The 26,346-nt window shown below is 34.9% G+C and overlaps 1 protein-coding gene across 3 annotated transcripts in view; it reads right to left on the bottom strand.

Annotated features, from left to right (window-relative positions):
* The window catches only part of VPS13C (vacuolar protein sorting 13 homolog C), a 196,589-nt gene that overhangs the window by 134,070 nt on the left and 36,173 nt on the right, over positions 1–26,346 (bottom strand). For 2 of the 3 annotated variants that reach the window (XM_059699560.1, XM_059699559.1), the window contains exons 6-14: positions 20,193–20,302; positions 16,585–16,644; positions 13,619–13,678; positions 12,669–12,749; positions 11,214–11,271; positions 9,280–9,407; positions 8,180–8,286; positions 7,452–7,623; positions 4,653–4,715 (exon numbers count right to left, since the gene is read on the bottom strand). In XM_059699560.1, coding sequence (XP_059555543.1) covers positions 4,653–4,715; positions 7,452–7,623; positions 8,180–8,286; positions 9,280–9,407; positions 11,214–11,271; positions 12,669–12,749; positions 13,619–13,678; positions 16,585–16,644; positions 20,193–20,302 — 839 coding nt within the window. Of the gene's footprint in view, positions 1–4,652; positions 4,716–7,451; positions 7,624–8,179; positions 8,287–9,279; positions 9,408–11,213; positions 11,272–12,668; positions 12,750–13,618; positions 13,679–16,584; positions 16,645–20,192; positions 20,303–20,579; positions 20,646–26,346 lie in introns of all 3 variants that reach the window. The other variant, XM_059699561.1, reaches the window with a different exon arrangement.

The raw sequence follows: 26,346 nt of genomic DNA, 5'->3' as shown, positions 1-26,346 counted from the left end.
AAATTCAAAGTAAACTTCATTACATAAAAGGGTACGGTCTTTTTTTTTTTTTTTTTTTTTTTAGTTTTATTCATTTCAAACGGGCCGAATCCAGCCCGTGGGCCGTAGTTTGCCCACGGCTGGTCTAACCTAAGCTTCCCATGTATGAAACTAACCTCAATGAAAGCAGCAAAGGTTCAGAGACCTGAACTGAGATATAAACCATCTGCACAACTCTCAAACTCCTATACTGTTCATGTGCAAAATAGACCCAAACCAACATACAAAAATTGAAACAAATAGATTGAGATTTGAACCACTATCCATAGAAGGCATGTGCTAAGATAAAAATGTCCAACAGTTTCTGGAGGATAACAGGACACAGAGACTACACAATATAATATTCACAATGTCCATAAATATAATCAAAATCACTTGGTATATGAAAACAAAACAAACAAAAAACCTAGGGAAATATGACCAATTATCAAGGAAAAGGATAATCAACAGATGCCAATAACCAAATAACCTAGATGTTGAAACTAATGTTACATTACTTAAAGGAAAATACTCTTAAAGTAACTAAAATGTAAGAATTTTTGGCAGAAAAATAAAATCTTTATAGGAACTCAATAGGAATTGTAGACCTGAAAATGGAAATGATAAAGGAAAGAGTAAACTTGAAGACACAGCAATAAAAATTTTCCAATCTGAAGAACAGAAAGAAAAAACATTAGTGGGGGAAAAAATGAACAAAGCCCCAGAAACTTGCAATATAGTATCAAAACATCACAGATATGTATATATGGACCTACATATGTACATATGCATACATATTTATTTATGTGTGTTCATAAAATCATTGTAAGAAATAATAGCTGAAACATCTCCTATTTGGGAAACCTAATGGTCAATTCTCAGTCTTCAGGTCAGTTGACCAATCAGATGCACCTGTCACAGTTGATCCCTCCCTCTTCCTTGCAATTCTTTCTTTCCTTGGTTTTGAGGATATTATATTCAGAGAATTTTCCACCTATATCTCTGGCAGCTTCTCCATGGTGACCTTTACTAGTTCCCATCTCTCTAACCTATAAACAATAGAATGCTACAGGTCTTTAGAGTCCACCAATTTTCTAGCTACTCTAACTTACTAGTAGGTAATTTCATCCAATGTCATAGCTTTAAATGCCATCTGTGTGCTGACCCCTGCTAAATTCCTGTCTCCAACACAGACTTCTAAACTCTACATTCACGTATCCAATTGACTACTCCATATGTCCACATTAATGTCTGAATGATAGCTAAGCTTTATAGGTCCAAAACTGAACTACTCATCTCCTATCTCACCCAAGCTTGTTCCAGCTAGTCTTCCCCATCTCATTTCATGGTAACTCCAACTTCCCAACTGCTCCAAGACAAAATTCTTAGTCATCTCTGATTTCTCTCTCTCAAAATCTGAATTTACTCCTTTGGGAAATAATGGCTCTCCCTTAAAACATATGCAGAATATTTTTAATTTTTTTTTATTGATTTCAGAGAGGAAGGAAGAGGGAGAGATAGAAACATCAATGTTGAAAGAGGATCATTGATCGGCTGCCTCTTTCATGCCCCCTACTGGGGATCGAGCCTGCAACCTGGGCATGTGACCTGACTGAGAATCCAACCTCCAATGGGAGACCTTCTGGTTCATAGGTTGATACTCAACCACTGAGCCCCACCGGCTGGGCGAAACATATCCAGAATTTGACAATGAGGCATCACTCCATCGTAACCATTCTCAGCCACACTACCATTATTTCTCAAGTATTTCAAGAGCATCCTAACTAATCTCTGTTTTCAGTTTTGCCCTCCTTTTTACAGTCTGTTTTCAACTTAGCAGCCAGAGGAAGTTTTAAAACCTAAGTCAGATTATATTATTCTATACGAAATGGCTCCCTAATTCAGAGTAAAAACCAAAATCCACAAAAACTTAAAATAAATTGCTTTTAAGACCCTACAGCAAGCATGTCAAACTCAACGGCTAACACAAGCCAAATAAACAAGGTTTAAGTTTATGCGGGCTGCAAAAAAATAAAAGCTTCAATTTTCAAAGAAACATAGGTTTATTTAGATAGAGACATGCTGAATACTAACAGCTGAAATAAATGAGTAATCGTAAACATAAAATAACAGAACATTTTAATAAAAAATAATCTTTTCTTGAACATTAACTTACCAGACACTGAACAACTACACAAACTAAATAAGCATAACAAAAATATACCTATTTTTCTTGCTCTCCAAAAGCTAAGTATTTCCTGTTGCGCACACCAAACAAGTCAGTACAAGACTAATGACATGGCAATAGGCTGCTAAAATATTCGCTGCTAGTATTAGTGGAGAGAAAAGGTGCACCTGTGCGTAAGGGAAATGAATGCAACACGATTATAGTAATCAGTCATTAGCAAACGTTGTAGTTTGTTATTAATAATCATGTTTAACAGGATAGTGTAAAAATTAAGTTATGAAATTTTATTAAAACATTTTTTACATACCGTTATATTGGCTGGGCCACAAAAATATTCGTTGTGGGCCGAATTTGACATGCTTGCCCTACAGAATCTAGCTTCCTCCATAACTCCAACAATCACCACTCCAACTCCTCCACTACCTTCCTTCTCTGACCACGTTAACCACCATTTCTCCTGGCTCTCACCACTCTATTCCCCTTAATGAGCTAGTTATGTTCCCACCCCAAAAACCTTTCAACTTGCTATATTCCTTCTGATTGGTACACTTTCCCTCAGGTATCTTTCTGGTTGACTTTGCTCAAATGTATCCTTCTTAGTGAGACTTTCCCTGGCCATCTTATTTAAAACTGCAACCCCATTATGATCTCTGCCTAGCCTTAGCACTCTTTATATTAATTTCTACATTATTTTTATTTACTTTTTTGTTTATTATCATTCTTCCTATTATAATGTAAGGGATTTTTGTCTGTTTTGTTCACTTCTGAATGCTAATGCAAATGATAATGATGATGATAAAGAAAAAAGTCACTTATTTAGTAATTGTTATATGTCAGGCACATAACAGTCTAAGTCAGTGGTTCTCAACCTTCTGGCCCTTTAAATACAGTTCCTCATGTTGTGACCCAACCATAAAATTATTTCCGTTGCTACTATAATAACTGTAATGTTGCTACTGTTATGAATCGTAATGTAAATATCTGATATGCAGGTTGGTCTTAGGCGACCCCTGTAAAAGGGTCGTTCAACCGTAAAAGGGGTCGCGACCCACAGGTTGAGAACCGCTGGAAGTGGTCTACATCAATTATCATGCACTACTCACAGTAACTCCCTGATGTAGGTACTATGCATTAATCCAATTACAAATGAGGAAACCGAGACACAGAGAGGTTACCTAGCCAGCCCAAGGTTACACAAGTATTAGATGGCAAAGCTGGGATTAAAATCCAAACCATCTGACTCCCAGGTCCACACTCTTTAACCATATTGCTAGTACAGAGATTTCCAAATGGTGTGATGCAAGAATTTCTAAAACACACAAAACCTGTGTAATGGTCAGGTATACTGACCTCTTTATACTTTTAGGTTGCAAAAAAAAAAAGGCAACAGACAACACAAGAATATCCATCCAGTGTGATTAAGTCAAAATTGCCAGATTTGCAAAAAATACATTTTTGATACGCCACAGAATTTTAGTTATTACTTTTTATGTGTGCCATAAGATAAAAAAAAATTGAAAATCATTATGCTAGCGTGATGGGCACTCAACGAGTATTTGCTAAGTAAATGAATGCACAAGTATATATGCTTCAAACCCATTCAAAAACAGAAGCATGTGTATCAAGTTTTATTAATGTAAAAAACTAAAACAATATACAGAAATGCATTAACAATAGTTATCTTTGGTGTGTGACATAATGGGTGGTTTCTATTTTCTTTTTTTTTGTAGATCAATATTTTCTAACTTTTCTATAATAAGTTGTATTGCACTTGTAATTCATTTTTTAAATACCAAAAAAAAGTCATGTTACAGAATAATAGAAAAAAACACATAACAATGCAGACAAGGTGCCAACTGAAATAAATCAGCATTTATAAAACACTTATGAACAGATTGATTCCAATTTTGGGGGAAAAAAAGAAGAGAAGAAGAGATAGAGGAAGAGGGAAAGAAGGAAGGAGAGAAGGGAAGAAAAAATGTCAGTGAAGTAAAGGAGGAAGGAATGGAGGGAAGAGAAAACAAAGCAAAGATAAAGTGAAAGAAATGGATAAGAAGCATAAATAGGTAGGTACGCATGCATAGGAGAAAGACCTAAGAGTCTGTATGTCAAATATGTTAACAGTTAGCATTCAGTGTTGCTAGAATAATGGATGACTCTTATTTACTTTCTATTTGCGGGGGGAGGGGGGGGGGAGACAGGGCAGGGGGGAGTTCAAAATTTTTGTCATAAAATTTTTTTTAATTTCCCCTTAATGTCACCTTCCCCTTCCCCTCAATATTTTAATTTTTTTCCTGAGACAAAATTAATCTGTGAAAATTCAATCTTTATTCTCAATTAAGCAAATCTCAAAAACATCCTATGAAACTTAGCTTTCTTGATCCTAGGTTTAAAGGAGTAGTTGTAATATGTTTAAAACATAAAATCAGCTAATAAAAATAATTACCTCAACTTGTGCTTGTTGCCTTGCTAAAATTATGTTAAAAACATCTAGAGTCTTCTCCAAATCCTGTAAAATAAAGACAAGGAAAATGATCATTAGATAGAATGTTTTTTTCTTCAATGATATCCAGGCTTACTTATTAGTCCATGAACAAACAGTATTTGTGATCGAATGAAAGTTTAAGTATAAATTTGAATATGCACTTGGCTTTTACAATTTTAACTTTTGCAATATAAGAAATAAGTTTTCCAAGGAAGTAAATCCTCAATAAGTATAAAAATAAGAATTTTAATGAGACCATTACAATACATATATAGCCATATATGCAATGGAAACAAGAATATCTAGAAGGGGTATTATCCTATAGTTCTTACTTCTGACTCCCTCTATTCTATATTATTTTACAATCATTGTACTAAAGGCACCATTATAAAACACAAAATTTTTAAATGTAAAATTCTGCAAATCACAAGTAATCTAAAGTAGAAAGTGATTTGGGGAATTTACATAGAAGTACGTAAGAGAAGCTCCAGTCATTGTGTTCAGTTGGCTGGAGCATTGTCCCTTTCACCAAAAAGGTTACAGGTTCAGTTCCTGGTCAGGGTACATACCCTTGTGATCTCAGTCAGGGCGCATACAGGAGGCAAGGGATCAACATTTCTCCCTCATATCAATGTTTCTCTCTCTCTCTCTCCTCTCTCTCTCCCCTCTCTCTCCTCTTTCTCTCTCTCTCTCCCTCCCTCTTCCTCTCTCTCTAAAATCAATAAAAACATATCCTCAGGTTCATTAGATTCCACATACAAGTGAGATCATACAGTATTTTTGTCTGAGTGGCTTATTTCGCTTAGCATAATAATCTCCAGGTCCATCCATGTTGGGGGCCAGATGTAAGCTGGCAAGGTCCTTGCACCTGAAGGGGCTAGCAAGGCTGGGACCCTTACCCACACAGTTTTCCCAGACTTGTTTGGATGGCGATTATCAGTAGAATGAGAGCAACCTTTGTAGAATAAGAACAGCCCTTCATAGCTTACCAAGAAGTCTGTAACTATTTACTGAGATATGCTGTACTGAGAACTTGTCCTTCTGCTGTGTCTCTCCCTTAGCGATTAAGAGGCACAAAGAATACATTCCTCTTGACAGACCTCCTATTCGGTGTGTTGTGTATAAATAAGATTGTGTGGCTAATAAACTTGCTTCAGTTCCTCGAGAACTGGAGTCCTCCCGACCCTGCTTTCCTGTCTTTCTTTCTTTTCTCAATTCCCACCTCCCTGCCTCAGCCCAGCTCAACCTTGTCAGGCTGGCCCTGACACATCCATGCTATCTTAACACATAAGAGTTTCATCCTTTTTACAGCCATGGAGTATTTTAAACAAAACCTAATAATAGAACCAGAGTCTGAGATGTCAGAGGGAAGGTGGGTGGGGTGTACAGGATGAAAGAAGGTGAAGATAATAGCCAAAGAACATATATGCATAGCCCATGGACATAGACAACAATGTGGTAAGGGCCAGAGAGAAAGGAGGGCATGGTCTGGATGGAGGGGGGCAAAGGAGAGAAAAATGGGGGACATCTATAATAAAGATAACAATAACAATAAAACATTATTTATTTATTTATAATCCTCACCCAAAGATATTTTCTTAATTGATTTCTAGAGCGTGGAAGGGAGGGAGGAGGGGGAGAGAGAAACACTGACATAAGAGAGACACATTGACTGATTGGCCTCCCGCGCGCTACCAGAGATATGGAACCTACAACCGAGATATGTGTCCTTGATGCAACCCTTTGATCTGCAGGACAACACTCTAACCACTGAGCAAAACTGGCCAGAGCAAAAAATAGAATATACTTTTAAAAATATATCCTCAGGTGAGAATTTTTTTAAAAAGTAGTCCTAGTAACCTGGGTGCCAGGTGCTCTAAGTGTTATTTTATGCACATCTCACAACTCTATAAAACAGATATTGTTTCTATTTTGTACAAGAGAACACGGTACCTGAAATGTTTAGAAACTTGATACTTTTTCTAATATATAATACTGGTGACTGTCATATGCTTCATAATAATAGGAATTCAATTCTTTTTTTAATATATTTTTATTCATTTCAGAAAGGAAGGGAGAGGGAGAGAGAGAGAGAAACATCAATGATGAGAGAGAACCATTGATCAGCTGCCTTCTGCATGCCCCACACTGGGGATCGAGCCCGCAACCTGAGCATGTGCCCTGACTGGGAATCGAACGGTGACCTCCTGGTTCATAGGTCGATGCTCAACGACTGAGCCACACTGGCCAGGCAGAATTCAGTTCTTTACATTATGAATTTGTGGCAGAAAGTTATATAATAAAAGTCAGATGATATTAAGCAACTTATATACTCAGTATGGTGTTTTTCTGTGTTTCAAAAGGGGGTAAGTAAGACTCCTCCTATCTTGAGAATAAAGCTGTTTTTTATAAATAATAATTGGAACTATTTTTAAAAAGCCACTAACAAACCTAGTAATATACACCTAGCTAATAATAAACAGATCTAACATTGATTTTCTATACATTATTACAAATACCAAACATATTTCTACAAATCATTTACAGTAACCTCATTTTATCTAATATGAGGATGGGTGAGAAGGATTTTTCAAAGAAGATAAAAATTGGGGGAAAATACGGTGCATTTTCCCATAAAATTCTTTCAAAAGAGATTAACACAATTCTTTCTAAATCATATTTTAATACAAATTAAATTTAGAAAAATTAACGTTAAAGGACGATTTAACAATACCTCTCATCAACATATGCAAGATATACCTGAATTTGTTTCTGTATTTCTTCTGGGACTTTAGTCTGGGTCAGCTTGGTTTTGTAGGCACATTTATAACTCTTGAGCAATTGCCTGTGATTTTTTATGTTACTCCATGACCACATATGTGTACACCTTCTTATATGAACTTCAAGAATAGAATCAATTGCATATTTCCACCTGCAAATCAAAAATTTTTAATGCACATCTGAATATAGAGGTTTAAGAAAAAGCAGGAAAATAGCTTTGACTTTAGACCTAACCTGTTATACTTTTTGTTATTAACTCTTTTCTTGTAAGAGCTCAATAATAAGAATTCAATTTCCCAGTATAATTTTCTGACTTAAATAGATTATGAAATGAACAAAGCACTCCAGGAAGAAGGTTTATCAAAGCAAAATCAGAAAGACACAAAATGATTTGCTGTGCAAAATTAATAGCATCCAATATGGTTAAAACATTGAGTCCATGTGGATGACTAAAGTGCAATAAGACCAAAAAATGTTGAAAGTCTTGAATACTAAATTAAGAATTTGGAAATAATCTGGGAGCAGAAGTACAACAGAATGTATTTATGAAAAAAAGTAACAAGGATATAATATAAAAGATAACACTCTATGTCTATATAAAAGAAAAAAGTAGCTTCATTACGTGGCTTTAAACATGTCTTAACTCTGAGAATCCCTAACTATATGACTGTATGTTTCTTATTTTTAAAAAAATAATTCTAACTTACCATTGTCGACCATTGGTATGAAGTGGTACATAAGGTTTATATTTCCTGTAAGGGGCATTTCTAACCATGTAATCCACTGACTCCAAAAGGTCAATCATACTTAAGTACTATTAAGACAAAAACAAACTTATATTGATTAGATTGCACACATGAGTAAACACTAAATAAAATAAAGCTACTTAATCACCCATCTGACCACCAATATAACAATTCTGTGTGTCTGGTAAATAGCTCAAATAGAGGAAAACACACACACACATAAGGACTGTAGGTAAGATAAAGAAAAGGGCAAGTTAGCTTCTTTCTCTTTATTTTTCATAATACATTTCTACCTAAGGGTTACCATATGGCTATTCAGCACTTAAAAGGTGGATACTCTGAACGTAAATGTATTCTAAGTGTAAAATATACCTCAGATTTCAAAGGCGTAAGGGAAAAAAGGATGTATAATACCTTAATTTTTAAAATTGAACGTTAAAATGATAATATTTTAGACAGGTTAAATAAAATGTTATAATTTTAATTAATGTCATCTTTTCTTTTTATTTTGCTAATGTAGCTACTAGAAAATTTAAAGTTACATATATAACTTGCATTGTATTTTTATTAGGCTACACTGGACTAAAAGCTCAATTAGTTAAATCCTTGCCCTTTTTTCACTTTCATTTCTCCAGGTCTGTTATCCAAACTCCCTGGGCATATAACCAAACTTGAGAAACAAATTTTTAAAAAGCTGCCAAAATAACTGTTCTAAAAAATAAGTAAATAGTGTTGAATATAAGAGTGCCTGCTACTAAAATCTGAGGAAGAAAAACACACTAAAATCTCCATCAACAATTGGGAATTAAATGTAAATAATGTAATTCATTATAATTTGGTAAGACTCTCCACTAATAAGGAAAATATCAGATAAAATAAAACTATTTCTTAAATTTGATACTTTCCAAAAAATATGTATAATATATCTATTTTTAGGAATCAAATATTAACATAAGAAACCAAAAGAACCATCAGAACACTGGAGAAAGAATAATCACAAAGGACAAAAGCAGTCGAAATTCAAGGCTCATCAAAGTTAGAAACGTCCAACTGAATCACACCTGAGGTTTGGTCAGTTCGATGGCAATATTTTGTACTTCTATGTTCCCATCAAGTTTGGGTGTTTTGAGCTCTGTTTCTGCATAAGGATTCATGTAGAGTTTTGCAGAGGCTGATATTGGCTGGAAAACTGAGAATACATGAGAAGAAGTAAGATAACCTCTATATGCTCTTACATATTAATGACTATAAATTTTAAGAACACTGTTACACTGAAAGAAAAATTATAAAAAATATGTAAAAGAGAGAATCACCAAAAAATATTTAGGTATCTATTTATCTGCATAATATCAACAGTCAAACTCAAGGGTTAAAGTGGAATTCCCCAAAAGAAAATTGGGGTCCTATGCTTCTAAATAAGAAATGTGCAAAATACAGACAATATACTCTTGGGAATTCATACTCTGAGTAAAATTAGGCTTCTGTTCCTTGCTTCAAGACACTTAATGATTTTATTATTCATTTAAAATACTAATACAAGGTAGGAAACAAAAAAATTTTTTTAATCCTCACCAGAGAACATGCTTACAGATAGGGAGGGAAGGAGGGAAGGAGGGAGGGAGGGAGGGAAGGATGGAAAGTGGGAGGAAGAAAGGGAGGAAGGGAACTGAGGGAGAGAGGGAAGGAGGGAGGGAGAAATATCAATTGGTTGCCTTCCTTGAGTGCCCTGACAGGGGGTCGAACCAGCAACCCAGTTTTGTGCCCTGACCAGGAATCAAACTGGCAACCTTTCAGTGCACAGGACGGCACTCAACCAACTGAGCTACTCTGGCTGGACAGTAAGAAACAAAATTTGATTAATTTCTGTCTTGTTTAATCACTGCCAGAATTTAGGAACAGAACCATGAATAAAATTCATGTAACCCAGAAAAAAATTGCTTACTACTTTACAATTTTCAAAACAATCACTGCATATATTCTTAGAATAAACTAAAGAAAATATTTTTAAAAGTGAGAAGTAGTATGAAAAGGTGTATTAGGAAAGATAAGAGAGCAAAGTAAAGTGATAATTATAACTTATAATACTATTAAAATTACATAAATTGTGATACCTTATAAAGTGTTTACAGTTTGCATGATAATATAAAATTTCAACTAATTTAGAGTTTATTTATAAGTGGAAGATTCCTAAAAATAAAGTTGGAGAATTTTCTGAACTAGTTCTGTCACAAGTAAAAATGCTTTCACAAACTAGCAGCATGTGAAAACCTTGTCATCAGTAAATAGAGAGGCCAATGAACATAAAAGAAAAAGTGCCAACTCTTTTATAACAGCAATCAATCATAAAAGGATATGAAGAAAGCAATAGTGAACAGAGTGATATGGAATACAGAAGAACATGGGCATAAAATCTGAGGATGAGCATAAAGGAATATAGTAAATGTAAACAAATCAATAGCTTCTGTAGGCTAATAAAACGGAAATGGAGAAAACGGATGAGATACATAAATAAGCAGGCAGATTTGTTAGAGATCTATTTAAAAGGAAATAAAGGCAAGGCTGCCAAGGAAAACTCACATAAAACAATTTCTACTGTGGTTGGTTTGTCTTAGCACTGCAATAGTGACATGCTAGGGGTGAGACTGAATACCAAGATCTCAGAGAGATAGTTATGAAGCAAAGCAAAGAAAACCTAATTCCTAAAACAAAGCAGATGATAGCAAGGTAAGAAGGAAATGTGGAGGTCAAGGGGGGTTACCTGTTAGGGGTGAACAATAGCCACATTGTCCTTGTCTTCCTTATTCTTCAGCAGTGTGTGTGTTATAATCTATTCCTAAACAATTAGTTATAATCCAAACATGCTATATCATAAAATTAAGGTATAAAATTAATACTTTCTCTTTGTCACAGTAATTTTATCAGAAGAAGTATACTAAAATAAAGTTTTTAATTCCAGGCTTCCTATAACATAAAATAAGCTTTTACCATTACTTACTATATTGATGGCTTGGTAGAATATCATTACTTGTAAGAATTTCACTTTTCAGATGATCCTTAAAAAAAATTGAATTATATGAAAATTAAAAATAAAATATTCAGCCACATATACAAAAAAAAAAAAATACTTGGTCTTACATCAGTACCTTTATTTCCTCTTTGTATATGGAAATCCATTAAAAAAACACACTAATCTTTATTTACAAGTATATTTCTTTAGAATAAAATATAAAAGTACATAATTTTAACTCTAAATATATAGAAATGTTATAACATTGTGTTCCCCACTAGTAATCCGTTTTAAAAAAACTAAACATTATTTATAGATATATTTCTTTAGAATAAAACATAGAAAATTTTTTTTATAATTCTAAATATCTAAAATTATAACATTGTGACTTTAAAATATATATATATATATATATATATATGTCTTTGAACTGGGATCTCAAACAATTTCTAGACAAAGGCAACTTATTTGTGTTACAGTATCCGAGAAATAAGAAATAGATTCTTAGAATTAATTCAGTTCCAAAATTCAACAGGTCTTTACTCCTCTAAGTAAGTAAACATGACTAAGACTGGCTTAATACACTGAAGTTTTAAGTTAATCTTTCACTGTTTAAGAAATTATTATCACAAATGCCTAAAAGATTTTTTTAATGATTTTTTTTTTGAGAGAGAGAGAGAAACATCAATATGAGCGTGAAACATCAATTGGCTGCCACCAGCATACCCCCTACCGGGGATCAAGAGCCCAAAACCCAGGCATGTGCCCTGACTGGGAATCGAACCAGTAACCTTTCAGGGCACAGGACAGTGTCCAACCAACTGAGCCCCACTGGCCAGAGCTAAGAATATATTCTTTAGATCTGAACGGTATCATCTTTCTTTCCTTCTTTTTTTTTTTTGGGTAATAGCAATACCACTCTTTTTTTAAATATGTTTGTATTGATTTTAAAGATAAAGAAAGGGAGGAGAAAGACAGAAACACCAACATTGATTGACTGCCTCCTGCACACCTGTGCCAGATATCGAACCCACAACTCAGGCATGTGTCCTGACTGGGAATTGAATTGGTGGATGGGTCGATGTTCAACCACTGAGCCACACCAGCTGGGCAAGGCATCATCTTTCTTGACAATACTCTTCAAGCAATTCTCATGAAACACCACAATGTAACCAAATGCTAGCAAAATAGTGTAAAAACTCCTAAGCACAGTTGATTCAATAGTATGGGTTCTCATCTCACTGCTTAATGAATGATTTCACAAAGATCTTCAAAAACAAAAGTGTTTTTTAAAAGACAGAGTGGATACCAAAAACTGTGTTCTATACTTCTGATTTAATTATATACAACTTCAACAAAAGACTGATAGCCTGTCTTCATTAAGGATCTCATATGTAAACCAATATAGTGTAGTTAGCTCTTTGAGATAAAAACAGAAATTACCAAGATCTGTTCCCTTGATCCCTGGTAAGACATGCTGCAGTTTACGTTCCAGTAGGCACTAAGGCTATCAAGTCGGATAAGCTATAAAGGAACAATTGAAAGAGGTCAAGCAACTAACAGGTTGAAGTTAAGAATCAATATTAAAAGATTAATCTCATGTTCAGTATCCCAAATTATCCAATTGCCATTTTGAGTTTATAAAGGAAAGAAAATAATGCAAAAATGGGGGAAATAATTGCTTCTCAGCCTTTTGGCTAAGACCAAGTGTAAAAATGGGAGGGAGGGGGTTTGTATGTTATTCTCAGACTTTATTATTAATCCAGCATTTGCTAAATTTTGCTTTCAGGAACACTATTTCAAATGGAATTCATTCATACAATTATCAAATATTTACTGAGAATTTAGTATTTAATAGGCCCTGTACATGTTCTGCTAAAAAGAAAAAGAAAAAAAGATATGATTCCTCCAGTCTCCAGTGGACAGGAATGGGTGTTTTGAGGGAGGCGTGAGGGGAGTGGATTCTATAATCAATAAGGTGGGGAAAGCTACTTACTAAATATCACTCTTGAATGTTCATAATGTTTATTAGTATATTTAAAGTATTCTGAAGTTCTGTAGTTTAAAAAAAAAATGAAACATGCCTATTTAACTATGTACCAAATGCTTAATACTTTTTGTCAGTAATCTTACTTGACCAGAGAATATTTTTCTATAAATCTAATAAAAAGTCAATTACTTAATGCTCCATAAAATACAATCTGGGATATGTTAATTTTATTCATTTTCTTTATATGTTAGGTGAAGAACCTAAACCTCAAAATAGGTAAGTGACTTTAGAAGATCACACAGTAAGTAGCAGGGCCAAAACTGCTCTATCAAGGTTTCTTTAAGAAAATACATTAAGTGTTTGTACCTAGGAAATTCAAGAAATGTTTAATCCAGTCTAATACCTTGTATATAATTTTATCTGCTTCATTTAACACACATGGAGTCCAGTGTTCATTTGCAGTCTAAAAGAAAAAAAGAGCTGTGAAATGAAATATATATATACACACATATATATATCTCAAAATAGTACTCTAACATTTGTAAACTATAACTAAATAACTTAGGAAGAAAACACATAGAGCTAATGTTAGCTACTGTTAGCAATCTGTTTCTTTATATAACTTTGTGACAAAATCAAAGGAATAACAGTAAAAATAGAATTGAAGACGTTCAAATTTAAATAAGTTAATTCACCCACAAAATAATTATTGAGTACTATGTGTCTGAAGTATGGAAGAAATTGGGTATGAATAAAAAAGCAGAGAGCTTGCCTATAAGCTATTGAAAAAGGTCCACTTCCTTTTTTTTAAAAGATCAAATAAATAATTATTGCAAAGTAAGAAGAAAACCAGAATATGGAAATCAAAGAATGACCATGTTTCCAGAAAATCAGCATGGTAAACAATACCAAATGCTGCAATGAAAAAAACTAAATTAAACTTATTTGGCAGCCAGGGCATTACTGATGAACTTGTTAAGAACAGTTTCAATGGAGTAGCAGAGTCAGAGTACAGTAGGTAGGGAGTCAACAGGAGGTGGGGAAAGAAAGATAGCAAAGGTGGAAATTCTCTTAGAAAGAAAAGAAAGAGAAGGCAGGTAGTTAGATGGGGGCATGGGTGGAGTGGAAGAAGGTTAAAAAACAGGCTTTTTAGATAAGTATCACATGATCTCACTCATTTGTGGAATATAATGAACAACTGATGAACAAAAATAGATCCAGAGACGTAGAAGCATCAAACAGACCATCAAACCTCAGAGGGAAGGTGGGGGTGGGGGGTGAGGGGGTGGTGGTAAGGTATCAACCAAAGGACTTGTATGCATGCATATAAACATAACCTATGGGCACAGATATTGTGGGGGAGGGGGGTTATGGCCTGTGCTGGAGGGCAGGAATGGGCTGGGAGAGGTCAATGGGTGGGGGAGGAGACATGTAATACTTTCAACAATAAAGAACTTTAAATAAATAAATAAATAAATAAATAAATAAAAACAGGCCTTTTAATTTTGCTGTAAAGGAGATACTTGCATGTATTTAAATGCTTACAAAAAGAAGTGGGGTGGAGGGAGGGAGGAAGGAAAGGCAGAGGGAGAGGAGTTGAAGATTTAGGAAAGAGAAAGAAATGGATGGAAAGAAGGAAGGAAGGGAAGAAAAGGGGGGTAGACGGAAGGCTCCTGAGGGCATGGGGAAGTACAGGATCCAGATCAGAGGTGGGAAGATTACCTTATGGAGTTCAATTATAATTGGAAAGATAGAAGAAAGGAATGATATGGATACAAAAAGAGATAAGTTTGCAGTTGTTATAATAGGCAATGTAGTAGTTGAAGCAGGAAATAAATGAGCCCAGCCAATGTGACAAATGCTTTACACAAACAATCTCACTCAAGCAACACTAAAATATAGATACTACATTTTATCAGTACTGTATTTTATTTCCTATTGCATCAGTGAATAAATGGACATTAGACAGCAGGAGACCAACATGGTAACCAGTTACAAGTGCTTTCATCAAAGACTAGTATAATGAGAGGAATAAAATAAGGAATGATAAATTCAAAGAGGAAGGTAAAAAAAGGAATAAGAAAGCAAGGTAACAGCTTACAAAGTATTAAAACCTGAATAGAACTGCTAGGCAGACAAAGGGAAGGGCATAATACGGACAAAGAAAACAGTATAGAGTCTGAGCAAAGATACAGAGGGGCTCAGACAACAGCACACACTAAGATAGTTAGGCATCATTCTCATGCACAAGTATGCCTGTCTGTCGTCAAGTCAATGCAGGTATTTGTTTCATATGTTTTCTTTTGTCTGCTAGAAGCTCAATGTTAAATACTGTACTCAGTTATGACTAATGTTAGTCTAAAATTTCTGGAACAAGTAGCTCCCTACCTTCCACAACACAGGTTCTGGTCTCTTTAGAGATATTATGAGATATTATTCTTTATCAAAAGATACTTCAAATCCATTTTGGAAACATGCAGAGGACAAACAGTATATTAAACACTAGCTTCCAGACTCCCTTTCCTGTTTCTCTAGTTCTTTTTCTTCAATGTTTCTGCTCTGGTCTTCAACTCTATGTATCTCTACTTCTCTGCATGCATGTATCCTTCTTAAGGCCTCCATGTAAACATGTCCTTTTCTCTTTCTCTGGCAGTCTACTACTCTTTCAATTTTTTTTCTCTTCTTTCTGTACTAAGCCCTATCCATATAACTAACCATAAGGCAAACATGTACTCAGTACAATTTACTGTTCACTGTCCTTAACTTTAAAACATTTCTTACCTCTTAGTTGTCCATAAAAGAAAACAAAAAGTCTAACCTGGATATATATATACACATGCTATCCTTAAAGACCTTTAAGAGAAAAACCAAACTACATTATAAAATACTTAAAATAAATTACTGATACAGATATGGATAGAAGTAGATACAGATGTAGATGTAGATCTAGATATAGATATAGATAGATATAGATATAGATAGATACAGATATCAGTATGGTACATACACATATAAACACATAAACACATATAAGCTATTTGGAAATTCCATTTACCTAATCAAGAATGAGAACATAACTCTATGGAAATTTATAATCCCCTACTTTCCCACATATTTAAGAAACAGTTTATAATTCTTTCAGAATGTTTGATACTGTATTTGGATATTTGTTAAATTCGAAGACAAATCAAAATTAGAGAATGTAATAGCATCACTAAAATTTTTGAACTATTGGAAAAGCTATAGAAAGATTATACATAAAAATAAAATAGCTGTTTGTAGCAAGAGTTGCTTTTAGGCAACGCTACCTATGACTTGGGAATAGTATTTTACAGATTCCACAAATATTTAAAGTAAGTCCAACGTTACCAACAAACTAAGTTCTCCCAGTGTGACACCAAATGAAAGGGGCCGCTTTGGATCAGTAACCTATCAAAGAAAAAAAAGTAACATTAAAATATACTGATGGTGAGGGTGAATCCATGCACCACTCTTTACGATAGGCAACATACGGCAATTAGTTTACAAATAAGTTACACAAACCAAATGGATATGTGGAAAAGAAAGAGAAGGAAGCCAAAACATGATTGGGATTATCCATATTTGCAGGCATGACACTCATATCACTTCCCAGTAAATCTCTTTTCTTAGTATATGAAAAGACTCAGTAACTACAATTAAACAGATTCTTGCCTAGACAGTTACAAAGAGAGAGTCTCTTTATGTATAACATTAAAGATGTTCTTCACAGATAAATAAAACAAAGCATCACAGGTAAAAACACTGCCACTAAATTATTTTTGAAACAGTTAAGATTTTCACATTTAGAAATGTGAACTGTCTCTTTAAGCTTTAATTTCCTTGACACTTCAAACATTTTCTTTGTTAGAAAATGCCCAACATTTAATTTCCCTAGTCTCTAACCCCAAATCTGCCAATTTCAAACTTTTGTTCTATTTCTGATCTTCAATACCTAAGTTAAATTTACTCACAATAAACTGTACCACTATATGAAAATGTCATTGTTTTAGACAGCTTAAAGATGTCCAAAAGTCAGTTTTTTGGTTGTAAGAGGAACTAGAGAGTGAAGAAAAAACATAATGATCTAAATCATCCAATAGTGACTCCAGAGTTTAGTCATATAAACCCTCCTCAAATAGGAAATACGCATGATCTGGTATACTGAAAAACAGAGATAGCTTTTTGAGTTTTGTTTTTAATATCAGAGATATTGTGATTGTGGCAATACATTTTCCTTTATTCCCACACTCATCTTTTTATACTTACAGATAACTAGCTCAAAATAACTTGGAGCTAATCAGAAGAACTTCAATAAACCACAACTCCTCAGTTGCTAATGTAATACCCACAAACTACTATCATCCAATGAGCATTTTTGCGATAAATTATCCATTCCCTACCCCACTTCCTATACTATATTTTTCATTATCCTTCTAGATACAATAATTAAGGTTACCACATGAAAGACAAATGCTACAATACAGATTCCTTGGCATTTTTAAATTTCTTTCCTTTTAGATTCGTTTAGTATATTTTGTCACTTACATCAATTTAAACATAAACAATGTTATTTATCCCACTCCTGTGCATCTCTGTATTCTTTTCATTAAGGAGAAATAATGTACTTTTCTAATTGCACTTGCTCAATAAAAAAGCTTAATTTAAGTTCAAACTGAGGCTCTCATTCATCAATATGCCATTAGTTTTAAGACTAATTCTCTCACTTCCATGATATGTTGATTGGATTTTAATTACCTTAGTTTGTTTTAAACAAGGGCACTGATAAGTGGTTAGGTTTTTTAAACATTTATTTGGTAACAAAATTCAGCTTAATTACTACATAAAAGCAAAAGACAAAGTCAGTATAAGTTAGAGATGGTATATATTAAAACATTAAAAAAATTAAAAAATTTAGAAAGAAAACTCAAGTGTTTCTTACATTAAGTTACATAAGAAAACATATTAGAAAGGGAAATAAATATATATATATCAGTTTTGCTTTAATTCAATCCAAACTTAAAGCAAATTAAAACAAAAAGAAGGATGCAAACTCAATTTTAGAAGAGACAGAATAACATTTCCAATTTCTTAGGTAAATGAAAAAAATTCAAGGTTTCTTACATATGTTTCAAACATTAAAACAAAGCAATATGTTACATTTATAACTAAAATTAATAAAATCAATTAATCAGTTAATAAAATCAATAAAACAGTTCTTAATCAAATAATTTTAAATTTTTGGCCATAACTGAAGTCTAGTTTTTAAAAATATTGTTGCACATGCACATGACAGTTGTGGGTGCTCCATCCAGCTTGATGGGACGTGAAGAGAATGAGACCAGCAGTCAAGGGACCTGGGTTTCAGTGCCCTCTCTACCAACTACCATTATAATTGCTATCTCATCATCTCTTGGACTAATTTTTTGTCAGTATAAAAAGAAAATTAGTTCCTGAAAGTTATAGTAGTATAAGTCTTAAGTCATTAAACAAAATTCAAAATAAATATAGAAGACAATCTGAAAATTTCTTATACTAGCTTTAGAAAGGGGCATATTGTGGTTTTATGATATACTAGAGGCCCGGTGCATGAAATATGTGCCCGGGGGGCGGGGGCAGGGGTCCCCCAGCCTGGCCTGCACCCTCTCAGAATCCAGGAGCCCTCAGGGGATATCCAACTGCCAGTTCAGGCCCAATCCCACTGCGGGATTGAGCCTAAACCGGCAGTCGGACATCCCACTAGCAATCCGGACCACTGGCTCCTAACCACTCGCCTGCCTGCCTGCCTGATCATCCCTAACCACTCTGCCTGCCTGCTTCACCACCCCTAACCACTCGCCTGCCTGCCTGATCGCCCGTAATCCCTCTGCCTGCCTGATCACCCCTAACCACCTCTGCCTGCCTGCCTGATCGCCCCTAACTGCTCACCTGCCTGCCTGATCGCCCCACTCTGCCTGCCTGCCTAATGTCCCCTAACCGCCTCTGCCTGCCTGCCTGCCTGATCGCCCCTAACTGCTCACCTGCCTGCCTGATCGCCCCAACCACTCTGCCTGCCTGCCTAATGTCCCCTAACCGCCTCTGCCTGCCTGCCTGCCTGATCGCCCCTAACCACTCTGCCTGCCTGCCTGATCGCACCTAACTGCTCGCCTGCCTGCCTGATTGCCCCTAATTGCCTCTGCCTCAGCTTCCGCTGCTGCAGCTTTGTCCGGAAGGACATCTGGAATTATATCTGGAAGGTCATTTGGCTGTCTGGTCTAATTAGCATATGACACTTTTATTATTATAGATTTACACTCATAAACAAAAAAGCCCAACATAGAAAAGGAGAAATGGCAGTGTACTCATTAGAAAAAAAAACAACAATCTTGGATTTAAAACTGGGTACAGATAATCCACATATACACATATTAATCCTATAAAATAAAAGCCTAATATGCTAAGTATCCAGCCGTCCAGTCATCCGTTCAACCAATCAAAGCGTAAGATGCTAAAGATATGCTAAGTCTGCTCAACCGCTCACTATAACATGCACTGACCACCAGGGGGAAGATAGTCAACCAGTAGACCAGTCACTATGACATGCATTGTCCACCAGGGAGCAAACGCTCAACACAGGAGCTGCCCCCTGGTGGTCAGTGCACTTCCACAGGGGAGCACCACTCAGCCAGAAGCTGGGCTCACGGCTGGCAAGCACAATGGCAGTGGTGGGACCCTCTCCCACCTCTGCAGCAGTGCCAAGGATGTCTGACTGATGGCTTAGGCCCGCTCCCCATGTGGGCCTAAGCTGTCAGTCAGACATTCCCCAAGGGGTCCCAAACTGCAAGAGGGGCCAGGCCAGGCTGAGGGACACCCCCTCTCCCCTCGCACGAGTGCACAAATTTCATGCACCGGGCCTCTAGTATTAATATAAAATACACATTAAATTACTAACCTAAACTAAGGAACTGAAAATTACTTACATCATCTTCATATTTAATATGAATGTCTGTGATTTTTACTTGTACATTTTTAATTACTTGAGTTGCCAATTTTTCCAAAAATGTATCCTTTTTGGCTTCTTTTGGTTTATCTATAAAAAATAGAAAAATACAAGCTCAAAAGTTGAAATTCTCACAAACCTCATAATCAATGACCAAAGGATAGCTAAAGCACTACTCAAGGGAAATTACAGGCTTTTCTAGTGTCCTTGTTTTATTTTAGATTTATTTTAGATTTTAATATGCATTTCCAACTTAAAATTTATTTTTGAAGTTACATTATAAACTAACATTAATTTTACCTTTGACGACAGAAATTAAGTGGCAATGTGTATAAATAACACACGGCATAAAAACACTTTTACCTACCTTTTGAGCGATCAAGACCTTTAAAAGGTTTCTTAAAATGTTTTTTGTGCTTTTTACGCTTACGTCCTTCTCAGTGGAAGCATTTTAGTGAGAAAAGGATAAAATTCAAGTTAGCAGACAAGAGGACAGAAGAGAAAACAAGAGCATTCTTCCTGACACCAAATTTTGGTACAATTCACCTTATTTGATTCTAAGCTGTCCTGTTATCACAGTATAAACAGAAATTCACAAACCTTCCTTAGTCTAGGAATAACCTTCTTTAATCTAGAAATAACTTGACAGGTACAATTATTCAAAAATTAAGTAAAATATCCATACACAATGCCCTTTATAATATTTATAACTTTTCACAACACAAAGTATAAATTTAATGTTACAAAAATATTGGAAATGTAATAATGACAGATAACGTTTTTGTAAACACGTGGTAGGGACAAAGGAACACAAATGTAATGAATGGGCAGGTTACCGACAATGACTTCCTCTGGATGACATACCTCACTGAAAAATCCTTTAATGACTTAAGGATATAAATACAAAAAAGACATAAAATGTACATTGAAATGTACATTGAAATTGGGTTAATAATTTCTTTAAAACCTAACCCTCTTTTATTTGGCACTGCCTCACTTTATTTCATTACCCAACACCTATCTTATCCAAATTACAAACCTTCACATTCAACTAGACATCAACTCTAGTCTGTACTCTTAAGGCAGTCTCTGTATACAGTCTCCCCTGCCTCTAGTTCCCACTTCACTCCTAGTAAACATCCTTCTATACTACTACCCGACTGCTGCTTCTAAAACACTATTCACAGCTTGCTAATCCCCTGCTCAACTTTTTTTAAAGGCTCTCTGCAGCCTTACCAATAAAATAAAAAGTGTTTGCATGACACAAAGGTCCCGTCATGACCTGACACTAACTCCCTGTCCTGTTCTATCTCCTACCACTCCTCCTTGCACTGGATACTTCAGAAATATTATTTATACTTTCCAAGAAAAACTTTCTAATGCCTAATGCATCTACATGTGTCATTCCCATCCATGCCCTTCCTGAACTTCTTCACGAGAAAAACTCCAGGAGGCTTCCAAATCTCAGGTCCAGCACTGCTGCCTATCTGAAGCCTCCTGTAGCTTTTCCAAGCAGCTCCAGGCCATCTACCCCAGCACCAGACTTCCAAAGTAGTGATTACATTGTACTTGAAGTGTTTGCACAACTGTCTTGCCTTCAAGCTTCATTATGACAGGAATTACCCTTATATCTGGGCACAGAGCATATAACTGTTCAAAAGAATAAAAAATATACATCTGAACATAATATATAAGCCCCCTTAATGTCATATACATTTGAAAAATATACATGTAATTTTAAATGTGTTCTTCCTCGATATTTTAAAGCAAACTGTCCTTCCATTACAAAAACTAAGAACCAAACCCTGTATTACAAGAATAAAACCCTGACTTTCAAGAAGAAAAGGCTTAACAAATACATAACAGAATGTAGACTTTGCTATTACCAGTATTGCTTGTCATAGTGATGGTCCTTAAATATTTTTCATTCATAAATAAAATATTTAGAGAAAGACTTGAGTTCTTCACAAAATATCATTTGAAAAGAAACAAAAAGGAAAGCCAGAGCATGCTTGAAAATGGCCAGAAGAGCTCTCAGAGAGAGAGAAGGTCAGCTGACTGGGTTCAGACTCTCCCATAATCTGTTCTTCTCACCTGAGCTCCCTGTTTTATTCCTGATTTCACATTTGTTCTAGCATCATGTTGTACCGCTGAACTCAGTGTTAAAAGCACCATGTTTAAACCTCTCCAAATAATTTCAAAATCTGAGTGCTACACAGTTCTTTAGAAAAAGTTTCTATTTTAATCTGATGAATAATAAATTTATGATTCTCAATCACTCTTTAAAGCAGGTCTCAAATATTTTAATCTCACATAAAATTTGAGAACCTTAAAGATCTTTTTATTGGTGTGGATTACAACAATTGATATTTCCATACTGGAAATCAAAACTGAGAATTTTTTTAAATATTTATTAATTCATTTTTAAAAACCATTATCTGATAACATGGTTAACATATATTTATGAAAACTAACTATATTTGCCAAACGAAAAGTTGTAGTGAGGCAAATGACATGATTTTACATTCTTACAAATCTCTTTAATGTCTGGCTTAGAAGACAGCTTGATTTGCATATATGTTTCTGCCTTAGATCTGATGAAATATCTTGGTTAGATTGAATTACATGAAGGAAATCTGAACTACAGATATGTAATAGTAAAAGGAATAAACATCTTTTCATGACCTTTTCATGAAATTATAAATACTGCACCAAAACTCAACAAGTGGTAGTTAAAGATTAGTTTCATCTTAAAATCTGAAACTCTATCAATAAATTTTTCACCCAAATTAAAATCAATTGGTCTAATTTTCAATTTTAATGGATTTTTACACGTCTGATTTTTTATCATGCACTGGTAATATGGAAATATTACTTCATTGAACTATGCAAATCTTCCAAATGATGAGTCATTTCATTATTTAGTATCAAAAATCACTAAACTGGGTATAGACAGAACATACCTCAACATAATAATGGCCATATATAACAAGCTGACAGCTAACATCATACTCGTTGGTGAAAAGCTAAAAGCTTTTCCCTTAACACCAGGGACATTACAAAGATGCCCACTTTCAGCACTCTTACTCAACATAGTATTTATTGGAAGTCCTAGCCAGAGCAATTAGGCATGACAAAGAAGTAAAAGGCATCCATATTAAAAAGAAAGAATCAATAGAACAAAATAAACTAACAAAATATAGACAGACTCATAGAGAACAGACTAACAGCTGTCAGAGGGGAGGGAGATTGCAGGGCTGGATGAAAAAGGTGAAGGGATTAAGCAAAAACAAAACAAAATTCACTGACACAGACAACAGCATGGTGATTAGCAGAGGGGAAGGTGAATGGGGGGAGATGGGAGAGGGCACAGCAGGGATAAATTTTGATGGAAGGAGACTTGACTTGGGGTAGTGAACATACAATACTATATACTGTTGATGTATTACAGAACTGTACATCTAAAACGTATAAAATTTTATTAACCAATGTCACCCCAATAAAATAAAATAACATAAAATAATTTTTTTAAAAAAGAAAAACTCATTAATGGCCGATGACATGCTTTCATAATATAGAAAACACTTAAAGACTCCACCAAAAGAACTGTTAGAACTAACAAACAAATTCAGTAAAGCTGCAGGATACAAAATCAGTATGTAAAAATATGTTGTGTTTGTACACAATAACAATGAATTATTAAAAAGGTAAATTAAGAAAACAATCTCATTTATAATTGCATCAAAAATAATATAATAATAAAAAAATAAAAAATAAAAAAAAAAATAAAAAAATAAAAATAAAAAAATAATATAATACCTAGGAATAAATTTAACCAAGGAGGTGAAAGACCTGTGCACTAAAAAATATAAGACACTGATGAAAGAAAATGAAGAAGATACAAATAATGAAAAGATATGGGATTGGAAAACTTAATATTATAAAGTTGTTCATATTACCCAAAGCAAGCTACAGATTTCATACAATCCCCATCAAAATTCCAAAGGCATTTTTCACAAAAATAGAACAAATACTAAAATTTTTATGAAAACAAAAAAGAGAAAGAAAAACAAAGCTGGAGGCATCATACACCCTGATTTTAAACTGTATTACAAAGCTATAATAATTTTTAAAAATATGGTATTAGCATAAAAACAGACACACAGATCAATGAAACAGAATAGAGAGCCCAGAAGTAAACCCACAAGTATACATACAGTCAATTAATTTATGACAACAAAGGCAAGAATGTACAATGGGAGGAAAACAGTCTCTTCAATAAATTTTGCTGAGAAAACTAAACAGCCACATGCAAAAAAAAGGAAACTAGACCCCTATCTTAAACCATATGCAAAAATTATCTCAAAATGGATTAATGACTGAAATGTAAGACAGAAACCATAAAACTCATAAAAGAAAACGTAGGTGTTGCTCTTTGCAATATTTTTTTATCTGATTCCAAAGATAATGGCAATAAAAGCAAAAATAAACAAATGGAACATCAAATTTAAAAACTTCTACAGAGCAAAGGAAACCATCAATGAAATAAGAAGGCATCCACTAAATGGGAGAAGGTATTTGCAAATTATAATCTGGTAAGGGGTTAATACCCAAAATATATTAAAAAAAACTCATACAGCTCAATAACAGAAAAACTAACAAACAATCCAATTAAAAATGGGTAGCAAATCTAAATAGGCATTTTTCCAAAGAAGGCACAGAGGGCCAACATATGCAAAAATGTTCAAATCATTCATCAACAGGAAAATGTGAAATAAATCCACAATGAGGTATCATCTCACACCTGTCAGAATGGCTATTATCAAAAGGATAAGAAATAACCAATGTTAGTAAAGGTATAATAAAAAGAAACCCTCCTGTACAGCTGGTGGGCATGTAAATTGGTGCAGCCACTGTTGAAAACAGTATTAAGGTTCCTTGAAAAAGTAAAAACAGAACTACCATAAGACCCAGCAAGTCCTCTTCTGGATATTTATCTGAAAAAAATCAACAACACTAATTTGAGAGATATGTGCACCCCTATGTTCATTGTAGCATTGTAGCCAAGATATGGGAAGAACCTAACTGTCCACGATGAATGGATAGAAAATGTCCTGGATGTGCTGGATGAGTGAATGGAAAAGATGTGGTATATATACACAATGGAATACTAACCAGCCAAGAGAAAGAATGAAATCTTGCCATTTGCAACATGAATGGATCTTGAGGGTATTTTGCTAAGTGAAAAAATTCAGACAGAGGAAGACAAATTCAATCAAACCTCGGTTCTCCAACGTTTCCCATCTCGAACAATTCGGTTCTCCACCAAGTAGCTCACAGAAAAAATGTCTTGGTTGTTGACCAAAACTTTTGTTTTAGACCTGACGACCCTTTCATGCTTATACCTCAGCATGACAAAAAGCACCTCTCAGGCAACAAAGGAGAGAATGCTTTTGCTGCTGGGAAATCAATGATTAGCAGAATTTTAACCCTTTATACACCATAAGCGGCTATAGACGCTAGGGGTGGACCTTCCCTACACGCCATGCATGTCTAAAGCCGCAAACCTCGCATATCAACTCTGGTCACCCAATTTTAAACATATATTTTATTGATTTTTTTACAGAGAGGAAGGAAGAGAGATAGAAAGTTAGAAACATCGATGAGAGCGAAACATCGATCAGCTTCCTCCTGCACACCCCCTACTGGGGATGTGCCCGCAACCAAGGTACATGCCCCTAACCGGAATCGAACCTGGGACCTGCAGGCTGACGCTCTATCCACTGAGCCAAACCGGTTATGGCATGGTCACCCAATTTTAAAATCAAACTTTTTAGTGACATCTCTGGGTTTGTAAAGAAAATTATGGTAACTTAAATTCGTAAATATTCCAGTGCATATGGAAGAAATTCCAATTTCATACCATTTTGGACACATGACAGCTAACTGCTTAAAGCAGCAGTTCTCAACCTGTGGGTCGCGACCCCTTTGGCGGTGGAACGAGACCCTTTCACAGGGGTTGCCTAAGACCATCCTGTATATCAGATATTTACATTATAATTCGTAACAGTAGCAACATTACAGTTATGAAATAGCCACGAAAATAATTTTATGGTTGGGGTCACAACATGAGG

This window comes from Myotis daubentonii, chromosome 1, assembly GCF_963259705.1.
Source record: "Myotis daubentonii chromosome 1, mMyoDau2.1, whole genome shotgun sequence".
NCBI lineage: Eukaryota > Metazoa > Chordata > Mammalia > Chiroptera > Vespertilionidae > Myotis > Myotis daubentonii.
The sequence above is the reverse complement of the archived record's forward strand: the minus strand, read 5'-3'. Positions and strand labels throughout refer to the sequence as shown.